This window comes from Mastigoproctus giganteus, chromosome 8 (genome assembly GCF_048544385.1).
Source record: "Mastigoproctus giganteus isolate SK-2022 chromosome 8, ASM4854438v1, whole genome shotgun sequence".
Classification (NCBI taxonomy): Eukaryota; Metazoa; Arthropoda; class Arachnida; order Uropygi; family Thelyphonidae; genus Mastigoproctus; species Mastigoproctus giganteus.
The window spans coordinates 9,738,473-9,762,211 of record NC_143582.1 but is presented as its reverse complement, the minus strand read 5'-3'; the positions used below and the strand labels follow the sequence as shown (position 1 = coordinate 9,762,211).

The 23,739-nt window shown below is 38.4% G+C and overlaps 1 protein-coding gene across 1 annotated transcript in view; it reads left to right on the top strand.

Moving 5' to 3' along the window:
- Positions 1 to 23,739, top strand: part of LOC150081238 (E3 ubiquitin-protein ligase HACE1-like) — a 105,564-nt gene that overhangs the window by 22,568 nt on the left and 59,257 nt on the right. The window contains exons 3-5 of the mRNA XM_090378955.1: positions 7,906 to 7,960; positions 18,636 to 18,725; positions 20,264 to 20,368. Of these exons, the coding sequence (XP_090235081.1) occupies positions 7,906 to 7,960; positions 18,636 to 18,725; positions 20,264 to 20,368 (250 nt within the window). The remainder of the gene's footprint in view (positions 1 to 7,905; positions 7,961 to 18,635; positions 18,726 to 20,263; positions 20,369 to 23,739) is intronic.

The following is a 23,739-nucleotide window of genomic DNA, read 5'->3' as shown; positions in this document are numbered from 1 at the left end:
TTCCCAAGAATGAAAATCAAGCTGAATGGTCGAAAATCTGGCAGCTTAGAGGATATCTAAACTGAATCGCAGGTGGTGCTGAACACTATGATGAAGAAGGACTTTCAGAACGCATTCAAATCATGGGAGTAGCACTGGGAAGGGTTTTACACTCTCAAGGGGACTACTTTGAAAGTGACAGTGGCGAATAAGACCCAGGGTGAGTCTAATTTATTTTATAAATACATTTCAGGATCTTTTGGGTAGCACCTCGTATACCCATCTCTGAAAGGTTTTTAGTAATAGTACAAAAAGGGAAGGAATGATAATTTCAAAATTGTTCCATATTAATGGTCCATTCACTTTTCCAATTTTTAAAGGTCACAGGGGTACGTATCTCCTATCCCACAAGGTTGTCTAGCTAACATATTCACTATATTCTGAGTACCTAATATATAGTTCTTCGCTCAGATGATGGAAGAGAATTTATAAATGCAATTATATGTGTCTAATCAGAAATAGAGAAAGTATATCAGCACTACATTCATCTGCATGTAGGCGTCTCCGTAGCCAGGTCGGAAGGAGCAGCAGTGCGTAGCACACGCTTCTTGATTAGACCGGGGTTCGAGCCCATCACCACCAAATACGGAGGATGCGGAAAGGTCAGGGATTGACCACCGCATATCCCGGAGCAATATGGCCTTAGTTGCTAATGCTCCTAAAAACCAAATAACTAACTAACTAATCTTCCTGTACATGTTTGTTTGTTATTTGGTTTTTAGGAGCATTAGCAACTAAGGCCATATTGCTCTGCGATGGTCATTCCCTGACCTTTCCGCATCCTCCGTATTTGGTGGTGACGGGCTCGAACCCCGGTCTAATCAAGAAGCATGTGCTATGCACTGCTGCTCCTTCCCACCTGGCTACGGAGGCGCCCGCCTGTACATGTATGCTAAGTAGCAGTTCAGAATAGCAATCTTATTATATGCTGTTCGAATAGTAATTGACAATATAATAGTATGATGAGGCTTATAAAAATTCTTTTAGTCTCAACCATTTCTGTTAAAGTTTTATTAACTTTGTCAGGAAAGGATGCACCACTTAAACACCAAGTATGTCATCTTAACACACTGAATGAATGACATCCAGAACAGAGTTTTTTCTTATAAGAAAAAGCTTTGTTGTAGAGGTCATTCTTTTAGTGTTTTGTCTGTTCCTTTTTCTTTTATATATTAGTAATCTTCTGTTATTGGCCTGGCATCCTATCCAGAACTCAGAATGGACCAAGCATAGTGGAACACTGCACCCTCTATGCTCTCTTCAGTTGAGACTGTAGTCAGCTGATCTAGGGTGCGAGGAGTAGGCCCTTCTCCAAGTTATTCTAGATTTTTCAGCTTGTACAATGTATAAAGTGTGTACAATGAACATACACTTATACAGATGTAATTCATATAGATGCAATATGATATACAGTGGCGGACAAAAAACTGCATCACCTTAAAAAAAAGTAACGTTTGTAGTGAAACATATTAGATATTGTTTGATTACAGTCATTTTGTTTGTCGCAAAGCAAAGGTATTGCATCGGATAACACTTCTATTGCAAGGTATTGCATCAGCCATTTTTATAAATATAGCGTTGGAAGGGTATACACGCTCATTAGTATCCTGTTTTGCATAGGTGTAAGCATGGCTCCATATATTCACCAAGAAACAAAAGTGTAGTTATTGCTACACTTTTGACACCATGAAAAGAAAGTGTAGCTGTTGCTCTGTCCCAGGAATGGCTTTCTACGCATGCCGTTGCTGATAAAATAGGCTGCCATCAGTTAACAGTATCCTGGGTGCTGAAATTAAAGCATGAAACTGGTGATGTGAAGAGAAGACCTGGATCAGGCCATAAGAGAGTGATTACGCCTTCCCAAGATCGATATTTGAAATGGCTATGCCTTCATAATCGCCATTCTAGTGCTCCTGATCTAAAACTGGAGTTTGAAATGGCCTCTGGTGTTGAAACAAGTGCATGAACTATCCAAAGACAAATTTCGGAATGTGGTTGCATGCCTATTGGCCCAAGAAGAAGCTTTTGTTGATCCAACAAATGAGGAAGAAGCGACTTGCTTGGGTTAAAACACGTTTCATGGACAAAAGAGCAATGGGACACCATCAGCTTTTCTGACAAATAGAAATTCAACCTGCATGGCCCAGATGAGAAGCAATATGTCAGAAGACGAAAATCGGAGGCATACCATCCTGATTACATAACACTGACTGTAAACTTCCCCGTCGGTCAGATGGTCTAGGGGTGCATAATAAGCAAAGGGATGGGTTGAATTAAGTTTATTAATGGAACAATGAATGCAGAAACCAATGCTCTTTTGGAGGAGTGCCTGAAACCCATTATTAGGGATCACCATACAGACGTCCAAAACTGCATTTTTCATCAGTACTCAACACCTTGCCACACAGCAAAATTGGTAAGTTTTATGCTATTTAGATTTAATGATCAGTTTGTCTTCTTGTCTCACAAGGCTTAAAACATACTTACACCAATGTTTTCCCTCATTTTTCTCCCTTAAGGTGCAGTCATACTTCAGAAATGCTGGCATTACAGTGTTGGACTGGTCCGGCAACAGATTTGAACCCTATTGAAAATTGCTGGTACATAATACCATCTAATATTGCTCAGAAGAAGCTAACAAATAAGATTCACCTGCAGGAGAGCATTGTAAGGGTGTGGTATGATGAAATTGGGCAGCCATATATCTAGAAGTAAAACGGCTTCCGTAGCCAAGTGGTCAGAGCGGGAGTGCAGTAGCACATGCTCTTTGAGAAGACTAGGGTTCAAGCCCCTGACTGCTGAATACGGTCGATCTGCCAACCCGCACTGGACCAGTTTTAGTGCCTTGAGGGTAGAAATCTGCATACGGCTGAGGTTTGAAGAGGGGGTGCTTAACAGGGGGTGCAATCATGTTTAGCGACTCAATTTACCAGCAGGTGCATGACACAGCCATGGGTTCCCCTGTCAGTTAGGTCACGGCAAACATCGTGATGGAGGAGTTAGAGGGACTTGCGTTTACACACGCACTAGATCACATCGCCTTTTGGTGTCGCTATGTAGACGATGTGTTCGTAGTTATCCCTAGAGACTCAGGTCAGCGAATCCTAACCCACCTCAACTCACTATTGCCCTTCATAAAATTCACGATTGAGCTGGAGTTGAACAACACCATACCATACCTAGATACCCTCATCCGGCGCGAAGACACATGCTTGAAGACGACAGTTTATCGTAAACCTATGTGTGCTGGCCAATTTACCAACTTCCGGTCAGCACACGCACGGGGTCACCTCCTCACCACTGCCCGAACCTTGCTAACTCGCGCCTGGACACACTCTAGCTCTGCAGGTGAAAGATGCACAGAGATCACCAGGGTCAAAGTGGACCTTGCAAGGTGTGGCTATCCCATCGACATCCTTGACAGGTGTGACCTACAGGCACGCGAAAACGTGGCGACCAACAGTAACGTCAACAGTGGTGAGTCATCCATGAGGGCATTTATCCCATACTACCCCAACCTGTCACAACAGATCGGTAGAATCCTAAAATCACATGGGATAAAGTGCATCCAGCTCCCAGGCAAGAAACTGCGTTCTCTCATTTCCAACGTGAAAACACCTGTCCCCACCCTTCTGCAGAGCGGTTTGGTCTATCGCATCTCTTGCCGTGACTGCACTAGCTGCTACTTTGGAGAGACTGACGTCGGCTCCAGAAACGTCTCTCAGAACATAAAAGGGCGATCCGTTTGGCAGATGTGGATCACTCAGCTATTGCCGAGCATGTCTGGACAACCCACCACGACATTGACCCGCACCGCGACGTCGTGGTTGTGGACAGGTCCCACCATTACCTACGGCGCACCTGGTTGGAATCGTTAAACATAAAATGCTCGGATACCTCTTTGAACAGGAACAGTGGTTGTCAAGTTAACCCCATCACAGAAGCAATAATTCTGTCCATAGACAAACGCTGGCCGCGTCACCACCATGCGTCACAGCCACAAACTTCAACCTCAAACAATTAGCTACACGCCTCACGCACCATCTTGGCAGTGCACATCTCCATTCTAACTGTCATTTAATATATTTTTCTGTTTAACTGAAGAAGGCTGTCTACTCAGCTGAAAGCTGTTTTGTATATTAACCGTTCTTTGTATGTATGTTCTAGTATTAAACCGCTCTGAGGAATTATAATTTTTTCATTTCAATAATATGAATCCGGAGCGCACAGGCCTCTTTCACCATATTCGGACTATTCTTGGCCAACCAACATTCGATATGGTTGTGAGACTACAGAAGGATTTCATCTTTATAGCCCGTTGCAGACAACACCTGAGGTTTGCTCACAGATGCAAAGCAAACAAGATTATCCCGAAAGGATTTCAGTACAAACCACCGTTTTCTAATATGCGACGTGCCTGTCGGAACTTCGGCTTCAAGAGTCTGTGCATATGGATTGGCTGCCTCCACCGTGACATACAGCATGCTTCAGCGAGCAAAGCAGCCCTACTAGTCGACCTTAAGGCTCTGATTCCCAATCCTATTTGCACAAATGTAATCAATACTTTATGCTACCAGGCCGTCAGAGAATCAGATCGTTATTGTGCCCGACAGAAACGTAAGTTCAATACTTTAATTAATGAATCCCGTCAATTTCGTCGCCGGCATAATGCCCCTTCCACAGGTTGCACAGATTTCGTATTGAACCTGAGCAACAAGCAGTTATCTGCAGAACAAATAGACCTATCGACTCTTGGCATGGCATTTGCCGTTCTTCTAAAGTACCCACCGATCACTGACATCGCCTTAGGCGTGGAAACACGTTTATCACGCCTCCCAGAAGATGTGGCCAATGCAATCCGCTTAAAGACTGCAGCAATTCTACACCATGCTCGCCCCGTCTCTTCAAACCTCAGCTATATGCAGATTTCTACCCTCAAGGCACTAAAACGGGATTCGTCCATCGTCATTCTACCGGCGGACAAAGGCCGTCGTACGGTTGTAATGAACCGCGCTGATTACGTGGTGAAAGCCTTACTGCTTTTGCGAGACACTTCCGTCTACAAACCCTTAACCGTTACCCCCAGCAGAGCATTGGAATGATGGGAGTCAGAGGTGAATATCCTCATCAATAGTTGGCTCAAACTGGGGAAGATAACACAGTCAACCCGTAATCACCTCTGTGCCTCCGGGTGTCAGATCCCATGGTTTTACGGCCTGCCGAAGGTACACAAAGAAGACACACCACTAAGACCAATTGTATCCTGCTGTGGATCACCGACTTACGAGTTGTCTAAGTTTGTCTCGAGGCTTCTTTCTCCTCTAGTTGGCAAGACCACCTACACCGTCTCCAACAGTATTGAGTTCATAGAAAGGATCCGCACTATATCCATCTCACAAGATCAAGTCATGGCATCGTTCAATGTAATATCACTCTACCTCCATCCCAGTGGAAGTTGCCATCTCTTGTGCAAAACAACTCTTGGACAATGATGAAACCCTTAGCGACAGAACCAGACTGACACCTGATGACATTTCCACTGCCCTCAGACTGTGCTTAACAGGGGGTGCAATCATGTTTAGCAACTCAATTTACCAGCAGGTGCATGGCACAGCCATGGGTTCCCCTGTCAGTTCGGTCACGGCAAACATCGTGATGGAGGAGTTAGAGGGACGTGCGTTTACACACGCACCAGATCACATCGCCTTTTGGTGTCGCTATGTAGACGATGTGTTCGTAGTTATCCCTAGAGACTCAGGTCAGCGAATCCTAACCCACCTCAACTCACTATCGCCCTTCATAAAATTGACGATTGAGCTGGAGTCGAACAACACCATACCATACCTAGATACCTTCGTCCGCCGCGAAGACACATGCTTGAAGACGACAGTTTATCGTAAACCTATGTGTGCTGGCCAATTTACCAACTTCCAGTCAGCACACGCACGGGGTCACCTCCTCACCACTGCCCTAACCTTGCTAACTCGTGCCTGGACACACTAGCTCTGCAGGTGAAAGATGCACAGAGATCACCAGGGTCAAAGTGGACCTTGCGAGGTGTGGCTATCCCATCGACATCCTTGACAGGTGTGACCTACAGGCACGCGACAACGTGGCGACCAACAGTAACGTCAACAGTGGTGAGTCATCCACGAGGGCATTTATCCCATACTACCCCAACCTGGCACAACAGATCGGTAGAATCCTAAAATCACATGGGATAAAATGCATCCAACTCCCAGGCAAGAAACTGCGTTCTCTCATTTCCAACGTGAAAACACCTGTCCCCACTCTTCTGCAGAGCAGTTTGGTCTATCGCATCTCTTGCCGTGACTGCACTAACTGTTACTTTGGAGAGACTGGATGTCGGCTCGAGAAACGTCTCTCAGAACATAAAAGGGCGATCCATTTGGCAGATGTGGAACACTCAGCTATTGCCGAGCATGTCTGGACAACCCACCACGACATTGACCCGCACCGCGATGTCGTGGTTGTGGACAGGTCCCACCATTACCTACGGCGCACCTGGTTGGAATCGTTAAACATAAAATGCTCGGATACCTCTTTGAACAGGAACAGTGGTTGTCAAGTTAACCCCATCACAGAAGCAATAATTCTGTCCATAGACAAACGCTGGCCGCATCACCACCATACGTCACAGCCACAAACTTCAACCTCAAACAATTAGCCACATGCCTCACGCACCATCTTGGCAGTGCACATCTCAATTCTAACTGTCATTTAATATATTTTTCTGTTTAACTGAAGAAGGCTGTCTACTCAGCCGAAAGCTGTTTTGTATATTACCGTTCTTTGTATGTATGTTCTAGTATTAAATCGCTCTGAGGAATTATAATTTTTTCATTTCAATAATATGAATCCGGAGCGCATAGGCCTCCATGAGATATACAGTATATCCCATCTAACAAATGCATTTCAAACATCTCTGTAACCCACAATGCAACGCAAAACATTATTTGCAAAATTCACAAGCGTTTTTTTATCTGCCACTGTAAGTTGTTGATTTGCCTAAAACTGAACAACACTAGAATGCTGTTCTGATTTTGTTTGATAGTCGAGGATAGAAATTAGGTTAATCCAAGCAAAAAAGAGTTCTGAGAATTGTACATGTTCTATTCTAGAAATTGGATGCAGTTGAAGATGAGCACAGGATGGGAAGAAAAAAACTTTTGTGGAAAAAAAAACTTTTTTTTTCTAAAGTTAACCAAGTTTACCATTTGTCATTGATCTTGAGATTATTTAAAATTCTGGTGGAAATTATTTAGATAGTTGCGTTTGTGGTATATGCAGTGAAAGATTTATTATTATTATTATTAGCCATATGGTGCAAGGAAGCCTGAGGCTTATGCTGCACCAGCCAAAAAAAAATTTTTTTGAATTATCGAGAGAGAGAGAGAGAGAGAGAGAGAGAGAGATGAAGGGAATCACCAAGAAAAAGAAGAATGGTGATATCCAGCCAGGACCCTCGAACAGAATAGAAGAGGAATGCATTATCCTGAGCAGAACTATGCATAGGAAGCCATCATAGGCATCAAAAAGAAGGTACCTGGTATATAAAAGAAAAAGAATAGATGATAGAACAATTTCTGAGCACTCTGGGATATGAAAATTGTCAATGCAAAGTACAGGAAAAACAGGTTAATGCTTAAGTTATCCTTGATTTTTGTTGAATGGGCAGTGGAATGCAAAAAAAAAAAAAAAAAAAAAGCCAAAGTATGGATGGATGACAGAAATTTGGGCTAATGCTTTAGTAGTTTTAACTTTTTAAGGAGAATTTAAATTTTAATTCATTGATATACTTTTCTGCTTAATTTAATAAGTTTTTAATTTTTGTTTTCGTTTCAGATCCTAATGCTGCAGCGCATGTTTTAATACCTATGGTGATAGCTAACCAGTACAGGTTTGTATAACCACTTATGCATTCTAATTTTATATCAATATGATTTGTACTTCATGTATTATTATTGAAAATGAAGTGTTATTAATAGATAAGTTACATGCTATTTTCAAATAATTATGGTATGATGTATCATATAACATTTAAATTATTACTGTGGGAATTAGCTATATCCTGATGATTGGTACTGAAGAGTTCTTTCAAAAATCAGTTGTGTTATACGGTGTCATCCCTTACCCGGAATTAAATGCCTTGTGATAGTTGATGGTACATCTAGGGTAGATAATTTCAATTCTGTAGTGGAAGTTCATTGCCTTGGAAATAATTCTGATCCTTATTTTTTTCTCCATTAAATGTAGTTGCAATTTTTTGTGCACTTTGAATAAACATAGGTTATAACATGTTTAATGGCAACTCCTTAGTGGTTCATATAAGAATATTAATTCTTTAGTATTTAAAAGTAGGACCATAAAAGATACAAAAGATATACAAGGGTGAATGAAAAACCTTTGCCAACATTTTGTTGTGAACATTGCAAAATATACAAATTAAAGATAAGCCCTTAATGTCCTTTTTCTTTCAAGTGATTACACTGTACTGTCTGTTATATCATTCTAAATGTGATGTCTGTCCTATCAGTGTCCATGCCAGAGGAACAATGAAGTGTTGTGTAATTTTTGTGGGCCTAGAATGTCACATCCAATGACATTTATTGACAAATGGCCCTTATATATAGAATGAAATGTTTGCTATGCCAGTGATAAACTGATAGGGCAAGAAGTTCAAAAATGGATGGACTGTCATCAAGCTTATTATGTTGTTTGTTGTTTGTTTGTTATTTGGGTTTTAGGAGCATTAGCAACTAAGGCTGTATTGCTCCGGGATATGCGGTGGTCATTCCCTGAGCTTTCCGCATCCTCCGTATTTGGTGGCGACGGGCTTGAACCCTGGTCTAATCAAGAAGTGTGTGCTACGCACTGCTGCTCCTTCCCACCTGGCTATGGAGGCGCCCCCTGTCATCAAGCAGTCAGTTGGGCACTTGGTCACATTCTCTAACAGAGGCATTCAAAAACTTGTTGATTGATGAGACGTATGTCTTAACTGGCTTCGAGATTATTTTGAAAAATTGGTTAGGAATGCATCTTTCATTTGCATATTCTGAAATTTCCACGACTATAAAGTATGTTGTATAAAACAATTTTGGCAAAAGCTTTACGGCTCACCCATGTAGGCGCTTCTGTAGCCAGGTGGGCAGGAGCAGCAGTGCGTAGCACACACTTCTTGATTAGACCAGGGTTCGAGCCCGTGACCACCAAATACGGAGGATGCAGAAAGGTCAGGGATTGACCACCGCATATCTACAGAGCAATATGGCCTTAGTTGCTAATGCTCCTAAAAACCAAATAACAAACAACAAACAAGCTCACCCATGTACATGCTACCAGAGTTAAAGTCAGTGATGGTTATACTTCTCTTACCATATTCAAACCAGTTAACTTTTCTTGTTTTCCTAGATTTCTGGAAATTGTCTTTTGTAGTTTTGGAAAGTTTACATTTCAGATGTCAATCAAGTTTGTGATATATATTTTTCAAGTACATGTATGTGTTATGTTTTACAAATATGGACACATAATGAATATGCAAAGTTGCTGTTGGGTGACTTTTATCTTTAATGCAGAGCATGGCATTTTTTTTTTATGGCATGTGCTAAGCACATGATCTGTTATATATTTTTGTGTTTGGGCGCCTCCGTAGCCAGGTGGGAAGGAGCAGCAGTGCGTAGCACATGCTTCTTGATTAGACCGTGGTTCGAGCCCATCACCACCAAATATGGAAGATGTGGAAAGGTCAGGGAATGACCACCGCATATCCCGGAGCAATATGGCCTTAGTTGCTAATGCTCATAAAAACCAAAATAACAATAACATATGTTTTTGTGTGATGCGTTGGACAGTAGCAGCATATTTTTGTATGCTTTTTCTGTGGTATATTTATCTAGTTTTCTAAAATATTATATGCTAATTTTTCTAATTATTTGCTCTTGAGAATGATATGATATTGGGATAATGCAGCTTATCTGATGACTGAATTGTTTTCTACAAATATACTGGGTGTCAGACAGCTATTTCAGAATTTAAAAAAAATAAAATCTTTGATTTTATACAAGAAGTTAGCAGCATTTTATAATACTTCAGTAGGGTAATATTTCAGCCAATATTGCAGTAGAAGATGATGCTGTTGCTAAGTGGGCTTGGTTAGTCAGCATTTGTGGTGCTGATGGAATTTTGGAATAAAATTGTTTTTTCCATTCTCATTATTTCTTACAGTAATTTAGAATGTGAGTGTGCTTTCATTCTTGTTGAAAAGAACATAGCAAAATTTGGCTCATGTGTTAAATCAAATATTAATCTTTTAGCTTTAAAATACAGAAAATTGAGTCTTTGCTATGAACAGACTCTTAATGTAAGCAGTTCCTGAAAAAAAGGCAAAGAAAGTTACCACTTCTTTAAAGTGTGTTTCTTCATGTGAAGAAACATTTAAGTAGCAGTAGTTTTGTATCTTGTATTTTGCATATTATTTGGCCAGTTACAGCAGGTTTGGCAGGTGCTTTTGTTGGATTTTTTAAAATAAATATTTATATTTTAATATCGTTTTGACGTGATTTGATGCCCATTTTTTAAGTAGCATTAGTAATCATTTTGGCTTTTTTACAGGCTATTTTTATTTGCAGGTTTCATTTTTTCTTAATAAATAAAGTTACAGAAGGCAAAACATTTCAATAGCTAATACTTGTTAAATTGACCACAACAAAAAAAAAATATATATAATAATTGAAGTAGAGTAGCAAAGGTTGTGGAGCTATATCAATGCAAGCATTGAAAGAATTAAGAATTATATGCATTTCTCTATGCATTTTTTGTGATACTCCTTATCTACCAAGTCAACTCATGGATAATGATGTTATTAGCAATTATTATCTATAATGTCAGGAAGTCTTGAGTATAAACCCAATCCTTCATAGCTGAAATTTAGCTTTTTTGGATGCTTTGGAAGGACCAAAGCATCCAAAAAAGGCAAAAATGAAATGAAGAAATAGCTTTTGCATTAGCAGTGGCAAATGATGCAAGAAATAAAGCTTATACAGCATCAGCCAAAAAATACTACACCTCTCATTTCACCTATTCATTCCCTCCAATAGTTTGTCTAGTTCTTCCTTGAATTTATTTAAACTATCAATTTCTGCAACAACAGATGGAAGTTTGATCCAATGATCAACCACCCATTGGCTAAAGGCAAACTTCTGCACATTTATTCTGCAGCCATCTTTCCTCAATTTGAATTTATGCCCCCTCATGTGTGTGTGGTTTATCAGCTACCTGAGCATGATCATCAATAGTCAACCCATCTATGTTAAGTGGTCCAATCTGATTCATTCCTTTTCTTCTAGAGTTTACATAAATAAAGAACTCCTTGATGTTTTTCTTTGCATCCTTTGCCAAAGATTTCTCATAATCTGCCTTCGCCTGCCTAACCTCCTTTCTGACTTGATTACAGACTAGTTTATACCTGCCATAGGCTTCTGTATTGCCTGATACTTTATATGCATCCCATACATTCTTCTTATCTGCCACTAGCCTAATTAATTCATCTGACAATCATTTAGGCCTAAAACTTGATCAGTATTTCTTAGTTGGAATGAAAAGCCTAGTAGCCTCCAAAATTAAGTCCCTGAAGGCTTCCCATTTAGAATTCGCTGTTGGTAACATCATCAGTTGATCCCACTGTATAGAATTTAAAAACTGTCTGAGACCACTGTAGTCAATTTATGAAAACAAAAACCCTTCCCTCCAACCTTGATGATAGTTACATCTTTAAGTAAATCCCACATCAGTACACTGTGATCACTGTCACCTAGTGGTTCCTTTATCTGTAAATTCCCAATACATGAATAATCGCTGCTGATAATCAGGTCAAGGGTATTACTCCCTCTGGTTGCCTCTCAAACATGTTGCTTTAGAAAACAGTCATCCAAAAAATCCACAAAAGTCTTGCTAGAGTGCGAGTGACCAACCCACAAGTTCCAGTCAATACCTGGAAAGTTAAAATCTCCCATTATAAGACATTCTGATTTACTGGCCCACTCTATTTTTCTGTACAATTGCTCATTATACTCATCAGATTCATTAGGCCTATAACACACACCTACTCTCATTTTTCGTTTCCCAGTGCTTATTTCGCACCAAACAGACTCAACACTGCATTCTCCACCAACATCAATTGGATGCACTTCCTTAGATTTTGTGTTTCTTAACTAACTGCATAACTCCTCCTCCCTTCCTATCCTGTCTATCCTTCCTATACACATTGTACTCCCCAAATTCCAACTCTGCACTGCCTATATCTATGGGACACCACATCTCTGATATCCCAACAATATCTGCTTTTGATGTCTTGACTAGCACTTCAAGCTCATCAAATTTATTAACTGTACCCCTAGCATTGGTGTACATGCAAGTATACATTCACCTGTTCCTGTTCCTAGCCACCCTAACATCCCATGTATTTACTTGTTCCACTGACTCCCAGCATTCCTGGAAATCTCCATTACCGTGCTTTCCAGTCTGATGCCCATTCTAATAGAAGCAGTGCAAGAATCACTTTTGCCTCTGCCTGCGACCACTGTTAACCTTTTAGTCTGTGTTCCTCCCCCCCACGCTAGCAGTTTTCCTACCCACCTAACACTGCCTCGATAGCATCACCAAATATTCTTGCACCCTTTCTATTTAAGTGTATCCCATCCCTGTAGAAGCAATCTCTCATGTCAACAAGCACAGACCAGGCTGAAAAAAATTCTATCCCTTGAGTCTTGCACAATCTCTCCAGGGCCGAATTGATTGACGAGGCTCTCATCATATACTCCCGCCTATTGTGTCTGGGCAGAATTGCAGACACTTTCATATTCAACCCTAACTTGTGACTTTTTTTCAACATTGACCTGTACTTGTTGAGTAAATCTGCAGATCTCTTACTCTTAATGTCATTAGTTCCAATGTGTACAACAATATCACCTTTTGTGCCCTGAAAAGACATATCTGCTGTACAACATCATCAACTTTTGCCCCTGGCAGACATACCCTGATCCTGCTCCACCTATCCTTCTTATATAGTATTTTTCCTATCTCCCTGACAATAGAGTCACCAGCAATAACTAGTTCCTTTGGGACCAGCACATTTTGCCTTGGAGATTGCCTCTGTGTTGCCTGATGCACAGGAGTGAGCCCTGTCGTTGAGCTGGGCAGCTGAGAGCCTGATGGGCCCCTCATATTAATTTCTTCGAAGGCATTTATCCTACACCTCAAGCTCTCATAGATGCCCATCAGAACGCTTAGTTGATGCCTAATTTCTTCACACTCCAGACACCTAGCACACACACAAAGGCATCCTGCTTGGCTAGATCATGTCCTGTTTTAGAAAGGTCGGCAAACATTTCACATTTCGCACATTTTTTGAGACTGTGATGCATTGGAGAATCGCCCCCTTTGTTTCTGCCCTGAGCCACATCACTCTTGCTAGTCTGTGATCTTTGCTTCGTGGCTCTAGTCTGGGTCATGATTTCTGTTTAAAAAAATTTAATTAACAATGAAATTTATTAATAATATTTTTTATTAATTGATAATACTAAATAAGCTAACAGATTCCTAATACAGTGCTTCATATTACGCTATCTAGTTTAACTTTATACCTTATCTATCAGTTCAAGATATATGTACTTTAAGCTATTTCTTATTGACTACAATATGGCAGCTAGTTCAACAATATTGGTATTGTAGTAGTTTTAGTAGTAATTTTTAGTAGCAAGCTAACGAATGCTACTAAACCTGTTTAATATCTCCACAAAACACAACGTACTTTGTTAAATAACGAAGAATACGTTAAAAAATACTTATCCCTTTACAGCTGCCAAAAATCCACCCTCTCATTGCAAATGCCTTGGGCACAACCTTTGCCCAAGTTTCAGGGTCATCAACTTACTCTCTGGATTTCCAGAAAATTAAAACCATGTTCGAACAGCGATCCATCAACTTTTGAACCTCTGTACTCCTTCCATATAATCAGCCACTTCAATATTCTGAACTTCTACATGCTATCATAACAACACGCAACAGTGCCTCTGGGCCAGATGGAATATATTATATCATGTTACAACATCTTGAAGAAAAAAATTAAAAAATACTGCTGGTCTTCTATAACCAAATCTTTCTTGAAAACTTTTACCCCCACCTCTTGGCACCATGCCACAGTTCTGGCCTTTTTGAAACCTGGAAAAGACCCGACCAATCCGTACAGCTACAGACCAATTTCCCTCTCCAGTTGCCTCAGTAAGTTATTTGAAAAAATAATCCATAATCGACTTGTTTGGATCATAGAAACACAACATCTTCTGAGTAATAATCAGCATGGATTTCGCCAGAACAGGCCTCATTAGATCTCATGATCAAAGCTGAGTCTGCAATTTATAATGCCTTTGTGAAAAATTAACATCTTGTTATGGTTTCCATAGACATAGAGAAGGCATTTGACACTACCTGGTGTCATGGCATTCTCAGTGACCTCCATGCTCTTGGTCTACGAGGAAACCTGCCTATATTCATCAGGAACTTCCTCCAGAATTGTTCGTTCCAAGTTAGATACCACAACTTGCTTTCTATAACATTTTTACAGGAGTCCACAAGAGTCTGTACTGAGTGCAACCCTTTTTACCCTTAGAATTGATTCCATCACAAAAGCACTTCCAAATACTGTTCAGACCTATCTTTACACTGACAATCTCTGTTTCTTGACATTCTCAGAACATGAGATCCATTGAATGTCAATTGCAGATATCCCTGAATAAAGTACAAAGGTGGGCAGTGTGCAATGGCTATCATCTGTCACAACAGAAAACCATTGCAGTTCACTTTTGCAATGAATGTAAATTACATACAGATCCTGAACTTCAGATGCCAAACTCTACCATTCCAGTGATTAACAACGTCAGATTCTTGGGATTAATCCTAGACGTGAAGTTAAATTTATTTGAGCACATTAAATTTGTGCATTCCACCTGCCTCAAAAAGCTGAACATACTAAACCTTTATTTTCCCTGTCTTGGGGAACAGACCATACAACTTTGCTGCTTCTATATAGAGCATTGATCAGATGCCGTTTGGATTATGGTGCTCCAATCTATGATTCTGCCCAAAAGAGTACATTATGCTGGCTGGAACCTATACAGTATAGTGCATTGCAGATTGCCCTTGGTGCTTTCAGGACATCTTCTACCCATAGTTTATATACTGAAGCTCATGAGCCCCTCTTTGCCTCTGCAGGAAAACACTACTTCTTAAGTATGCTGTTTGTTTGTTTGGTTGGTTGGTTGGTTGGTTGGTTGGTTGGTTTTTAGGAACATTAGCAACTAAGGCCATATTGCTCCGGGATATGCGGTGGTCATTCCTTGACCTTTCCGTATCCTTCGTATTTGGTGGTGATGGGCTCGAACCCCGGTCTAATCAAGAAGCGTGTGCTGTGCACTGCTGCTCCTTCCCACCTGGCTACGGAGGCGCCTCTTAAGTATGCAGCCCGAATACAAAGTTGCTGTCAGCATCCTATTGAGCCATACCTCTTTAATCCACCGCTGCAAAACCTCTATAGAAATAAACCCAGTAAAATAAGACTGGCAGGCTTATGCCTTATTGAATTAATGCCGAGTTGGATTGTTCCTATTTTCAACAGGCAACAATTAATGAATTACTCCCCAACTGCCTTGGACTCCCCTCCTCAGTTATCTTTCTATACTTATCTTCACAAGTGGGGAAAGAATTGTCTACCGACACTCAATGTGAAACAACTCCATTCAAGCCATATTCGGAAATACGCTGATTTTTTGCAAATATATACTGATGGCTCCAAATCACTTTCAGCCATTGGAGCAGCAGCAGCAGTATTTCCCTCTATTATCATTTTGGCTGCCCTTCCACCTGAGTATAGCAGCTTCTCCACAGATCTTCGTGCAATAAAATTAACTTTAGACAACCTGAATATTGACCCATCTCTAAAATACTTAGTATACATGGACTCTCTCAGCTCAATTACAGCAATGCAAAACTCCTCCTACAAGGTTCACCCTGTGTTAAATAAAATCAGAAGACTCCTATTACAAATTGAAGAATGTCATCAATCAGTGACCTTTTGCCGGATCCCAGCATGTTCGGGGATAAAGGGGAACGAACTTGCTGATCATATTGCTAAAAATCCATCAACTTTTGATTTAACCTCCATTCCAGTTCCAGCCTCTGACTATAGTCACATCATACAAACAGCATGTCTTGTGCAGTGGAAAGAGCTATGGCACACCCAAACCGATAATAAACTCTACCAGTTGAAACACAATCCAAAGCGTTGGCACTCTTCGTTAGCACCAAAACAGTGCAAAGAGAAGAAGTGGTATTTGCACAAGCACGAAATGGACATACATAATCTGACTCACCTCTATCTACTCACAGGTGAAGATCCTCCTTAGTGTCCATACTGTTCAAAAAATTTAACAGTCAAACATAATTTGATTGACGGCCCTCACTATCAACAGGACAGAACATCTGTCCTGTTTTCCCTGAGAAATTTTTGAGAACCAATGGCACTACAACATATTGATGATGATGATGCAAACATCAACGAGTTTTTCTCTTATCTGAAAATAATTGGACTTTATGATAAATTCTAAAATATCTCTGTAAAACAAAACCAAGTGGTTATGCCTAAATTTTGTTTTTAGCATTTTTCTGTGAATAAGTGCATTATAGCCACAGCAGCTTGTTCGCCATTAAACTCCCATAACACACATACATGCCCAATGAGTGCCATAAACGTAAAGGCACATGAAATTAGCATTTGTTTATAGGCCTGGCACACAGTTTTATTTGTTTTTTTGTTGTGCCAATGTTAATTTATGCACATGAATAAACTTTTAAGATTGGGTCTGATTTACAGCTCAGCAGAAAAGTAAATGTTCATTTTTAGCAATGAATTCCAAACTTTCAGCCTTTATGTATGAATTTTCGGAATGTTGATTTTTTTCCAACATTCCAAAAATAGTGGCCCATTAAACAAGTTTCTTACATTTAGGTGGCAATGAAAGTGTTATTAGAGGTTACCTGTCATCTGATGAGAGCCTAGTAAGTCTCAAAACAGCTGTCATGATAGTGCTCTGAATTTCAGACAAATAGTATACAGTATTACTTTTCTGGTGAAGCTGTTTGTATAAGATAGTGGCAGTATAACACGATGTTTCTGTAAGATGGTATTAACAGTTTAGGTCAACTCATTGAAAGTGGGTAACACTGTCTCTGATTGTGAGCATAAGCCCAAGCTTATATGACCAAAAATTGGACTCTGTCATTGGAGGGATCAGAGCATCCCCAAAACAAAAATTGAGTGCAGAAATGCATACAATGCTAAATCAGATAAAGTGCTTTTAAAATATTAAATAGCAAATAACTTTAAAATAAGTTTTTTTGCATATCATGATTGGCATGATCCTCTTGGGTAGCACACTGTATGGAAAAAGGCCTGGGTTCAAATCCCATCAAGGCAAGAAGAATTTTTATGAGCTTTTCACACTGTGGCTGAGCTAGTTGGTTTTTAGTTAAACTTCCCCCTATTTCCTAGATTCTAATTTCTATAAGTTGACAGGTATATATCATAGAAGCTGCTTTTGTGTAAAGCAGGGTTTGGGAATCTTTTATGAGTGAAATCAGCATAAATCAAACAAAAATGGCAAATTTTGGGAGCCACAACATATTACAGATTGCTTAACTATTTCAATTGAGAGAAAATATTTGTTGATTTTATTGTTTTAGAGCAGGGGGTGTCCAACAAGTCGACTGCGGATTTAATTTCGGTCGATCACGACGAATTTTAAATATACAGTCATCCCTTGATTTGTGCACCTTGTGCAATGAAATTTTTGAGATGGTAGATTGTGGCACATTTTGAAGGAAAAAAGTAGATCGCATCACATATTAAGTTAGCCACTCCTGTTTTAGAGCAACGATTTCAGGATAAACTGAGTAATTTTGAGAAATGCAGATGCTGGATCTCAAGATGGGATTTGAGGTCATGTCTTTGAAATAGGGAGATGCATTTGTGATTGTTTTCTTACCTGTGATTATGTTGGTGAGCTGCTATTCAATTTCTTTTAAAACACATAGAACAACGTTCTCTCCCTCCCCAGCCGACCGGGCTAGCTGAGTGGGTAAAGTACCTGCCTGGCAACCCAAAGGTCGCGGGTTCGATTCCCGCCTCGGGCTTGGATCAAAGTAGCTGCAAAAACCTTGGGAGGTGCAATATGGCCACAGAAGCCGATGCGCCAACAACTACCAAATCAAAAAAAAAAAAAAAAAAAAAAAAATCTCCCTCCCCATTATTGCACATTAAAGAAGTAGCACTAGCACTCTTCATGATAATCAGATAATGTTCTTTGGCTATTAAAGGTACAAAAACTCAGTGGATTCTACCCTTTTCACTCCCCCCTCACTCCTTCCTCCCATTCCCTCATTTTCCTCTCTCTCATATGAATGTACTATCTCTTTTAAAAAATGTACATTCCAAAAGTGATTTTCTGGTGTATGTTATTTTCTAGGTCTGTTACTGATTTGTTAGCCTCATCTAGCTTTGATGTTAACTATTCATTTGGAAGAGCCCAAAGAAATCTACTGCAGATTGCAGCAAAGTAAGTTTAATATTATAAATTGCATCCTGAGGAAATGAAACAGAACATTTCAAATTCGGCATGCTAATGTTTTGAAAATTAAAAAATTAAAATAATCATTTTCATATTTTGAAAATGCCAGTTTTATCATGTGTAATTAAAAATTGTTTGTTTATTATTATTTTTTTATTAATCATTGTTAACAAGTATATAGTAATTATTTATCATATAGTTTGCTGTGTAATGACTCGGACACCCAAATTGTATAAGAATATTGTATATATTCTTTTGCTATAGTAATCAGCTACTAGGTATAACCTTATAAGTAGGCATCATCATCCTCATTGAATATGAGCAACATTGTGAACAGGAATTCAGGAATTTCTTGCCAAAATTTTAGAGTATGTTGTAGAATCAGTAATAGAATCATTATTTTGAACATTTGTCTAAAAATGCCTTCTTGCTGAGTTAGATTTTGCTAAGTTATCAATACCAGTTGCCTTGCTTGTTTTGATTTATTAAATTACTATAGGCAGAGATCATGATTTCTACAACATAGGGTTTCTGCTCCAGTTGCTGTGTGTTGAGGTGAACTGGTCAGTACTATTTAGTTACATATGACTAGTGCCCTGAGAGCAGCTACCAGTATATTATTATTGTGTACATTCAGCAAAGAACTTTAATTGCTTAGTTTGATTTATTTTCATTTTAAAAAGTCATTGACATCATTCACTGCAGCAGAATATGAAAAAATAAAATAATAAAATAAAAAATACATTTACTGTACTGTTTCTGGAACAGAAAATCTTGTCAATGTTACTGAAATAGAGACTATTGCTATCACTTCTCTGACAGGGGACATCCTGCATTCTCTGTTTTCAGTAACATCTATTGATAGCTTCTAGAGATAGGCTTTATAGTTCCAAATCAGTAGAGTCGTGGTTGCTATGTGAGCAAATGCAAAAAAAAAAGAATGTTTCATGTGAAGTTGTTAATAACTTTTTAGATTTGAAGGATTGGGATATACTTTTAGATATCACAAAGCTTCACCTTCATCAAGTAATGTCCATACACTGCATGTTGGACATTACTTCACATCTTTTACATGTTTCACATCCAACACATTCAAACTCCTGAATCTGATGATGCTAATTTCCTGTTATTGTAATGGCTGAGCCTTAGGGTAAGAGGAAATTAGTATTTTTGCATAGCTGTTTAAAAATATTGTAATTTATCTGACTGCGACAGTTCCTGGTAATAATGGGCTGAATATAGGTACAATAATTATGTTTGTTCTAATGGTCTTCAAGCGGCAATAAAGCATTACACTCAATGAGATAATGTAGATATCGGCATTTTTTTTTATATTTGTGATAGGTTGTTCAATACAGCAGTAAACTTTGGAGTTAATTGGATGATTAACGTAATAACTATCCATTTCACTACAAATGTTCATAATTGTCTTGTGAAGATTTTCTTTTTAATAATTAAGGATTAAGATTCAAATGTTTTCTTTATATTTTTATAAATACAATGTACCAAAGAAAATTTATTTACAGCTGTGGAGCTTATGAATGTTTGGCTCACCTCCTTAAAAAAGGGGCCAATGCAAATTATCAAGATATGGCAGGCTGCACAGCCCTTCATTTGGCTGCCCGAAATGGGTGAGTAATCTTAATATCTCATATTGCAAAACTTTCTAAATAAACTTTCATTAACAATAATCTGCATGCATAAATGTATATAAGCCTTTAAAATCTGTAGTGTTGTCCTGATATATCTACAGAGGAGAAACTGAGGTTTGCATCCAGACAATATTTGAGGAACAAGTAATTTTTTTAAGTATGTTCACAAAACAGTTTTGCTTTAACATAAGGTGGCACAAGTCCAGTAAAATTTATCATTTAATCAGTTCTACAATTAGTTTCTTTTCAATTGGCCACTTCCACTGTCTACTTACATGGTATTAGTATGCTTTCTGATGAGAAGGCATACTAATACCATGTAAGTAGCCAGTGGAAGTGACCAACTGAAAGAAATGATTGTGATTTGTTAAAATTTGGTAAGATTTGTAGAATTGCTGCAACAGGTTAAGGATAAGGTTGAATATACCAGTTTTTATTTGATTTATGGATTGTTAAACTTTGGTGATATTTATAGTTAAGGGTAATGAACATATAGAATGGAAATGGATTGATGCACCATGGACTTTTATGTATTTTTAATAGTGCTCTGTGTTCAATGTTGATTCAGTTACACAGCGTAACTGAATCAACAAGGCTGAAAAGAATTTATACACATTAAAATCAATAAATCCAAATGCAACAAGGCATATATATAACATAATATTATAACAGCTTAAAATTATCTATTAAATATTGGTGTAGATACACCATAGATAGCTCTTAAATGAAAACTACAGTAGTAGTGTAAAGGCATCATTTCAACTCATTTATTCTCGGTGAAGGATGATCACAATATGTATCTCATATTGTGATCATCCTTCACAACGAGTTACCATGTATTGCACTACCTCGAATAAGTAAGCCTTCTCTATTAGTGAAGCATTACTTATTTGAGGTAGTGCAATACGTGGTAACTCATTATGAAGACTGATCACAATATGAAATACAGTTGAAATGATGCCTTTACACTACTATCGTAGTTTTTGTTTAAGAGCTATCTATGGTATATCTACACCAATATTTAATAGATAATTTTAACCTCTTATAATATTATGCATTGCTGCATTTGGATTTATTATAGTATTATCATGTACGCCTTTGGCATCTCTCATATTGTGGGATTAACTTCACAACTGGATTGTCATGATTGCAACACTAGGGTACCAGTTCCAAATATTTGAATAGGCACATTTTGGCCTAAGTTGCCCTTGTGCCACTAAACATTTATATCACCACCACCAGGGTACCTGCCCACCCACCAATAAAAGGCCAACAAGCCTTGAAGCGGTGCCGTCTGGGTGGTGGTGGTGCCCACCGAGAATAAGTAACAATAGCCTTCTCTGTTAGTGAAGCGTTACTTATTCGAGGTAGTACAATACATGGTAACTCATTGTGAAGGATGATCACAATATGAGATACAGTTGAAACAATGTCTTTACACTGCTACTGTAGTTTTCTTTTAATAGCTATCTATGGTGTATCTACACCAATATTTAGTACATTAAAATTAAAAATAATGTGGTTAAGGTTCAGATGGGAGAATGTGGGTTAGAGTATAGTGAGATACCAGGTCATCTATCTCAGTGTAAGAAAACCCAGGAAGCAAAGGTAGCGTAATAAAATTGATGGTAGAAATCAAAATGCAAGATTTCTAATAAATAATATTGGAGGGAGGGGTTGTGAATAGTGCCTGATGATCACATATTACCTGGAAAAAGGGGTTAGGAAAGTAAATCATGGAATGAAATGAAATATACAACATAAGTTTTATATATTTCATTACATGATTTAATTTTACTTTCATTTTTATTTTTTTCAACACACGAAAACAAGACGAGAAAAAATCAATTGGTATCCTGTAGTCCATAGAACTCAATCTTTTATGGGGTCAACTGGGAAGATTATTTCAAGAAGATTATAAAGCAGGGCCTTCAGTTTCTGTATTATCTTTGTAAAAAAGGTAAAATAAACATTATTTATATCTGTGGATGTAAAATTTGGTAGTTCAAAAAGTAGGCAAGTAAGTAGTTATAAAATTTGTAACAAAAATATAGAGAAATATTGCTGGCTACAATGATACTGTTGATCCAACCAAGATTTGTGCATTTACATTCATTTGGAGAGCATTTAGACTAACTTTGCTTACTGATACCCTAATATTTCTAAATCTATCCATGCTAACATTATCTTGGCCCATTGCCTTAGAGTAATGAATATATATGCAAAAATCATACAAAATTTGTAATCTATGTATAAAAAAAGTTTTATAATCTAGTAACCTATTTAAAATTCACTTTAAAAAATGGTACAAATTATCAACCATAAAAATATTTTAGTTATTATTAAATACACAGTTGTGATCAGATCTGGTAATGTCTTCACATGAGAGTTAGGATTAAGTATTATCTTGCACGTAGCCATTTCTTAGTTTTTGCAGTGTCTTATGTGTATTAGAAAGATCATACCCATTGATTAACCATTGTACATTTGTACATATTCAACTTTAAACTTTTAGCTTGATTTATTTTTTTATAGATAAAAAATAAAACTGAACTATTTACTTTTCAGTAGCTTATTTTTATTATTTATTTATTTATTTATTATAACTTGAATATGATCTCATGAACTCATATCCCAAAAAAGTTTTCCAATAACTGATTACTGTTTGTTTATTCTTTTACATAAATTTTGTTTGTTTCTTAATTAGTAATATACTCGAATTTAAATTAATTTAAAGATTATTTTTGATATTTGTTGAGATTATTTGGTTGAACTAATGCTATTGCAAAGAAATTAAATATTATGCTAGCTGATTACACATGCTTGAATGCAGATCATAAAAGTGAAGTGATATATGATTATCAGGCATATATCTATTTAAATCCCAACTTTTTATCAAATAAGCAAGATACTCATGCATAGAGATTTGTTAAGGTTTGTGCCTATCTCCATTAAGAAATAATAGTAATAATAAATCTGCAGCTATTATCTGCAGGATGAAGGCCTCCTCAACAAGTCATGTTGAGGAAATAGACCATAATCTTCCATGCTGGTCCAGTGTGGGTTGGTAGATAAACTGTATTTAGCAGTCATGGGCTTGAACCCTGGTCTACTCAAAGAGCACGTGCTAATACACTCCCACTCCTGACCACATGGCTATGGAGGACATCAGAATAAATCTGCAGCCATTGTCAATCCACTGCAGGATGGAGCCTCCTCCACAAGTCTCATGTTGAGGGAAATGGACCATAATCTGCCATGCTGGTCCAGTGCAGGTTGACAGATTGACCGTATTTAGCAGTCGGGGCTTGAACATCAGAGTACTCAAGGATCATATCCTGTTGCACTCA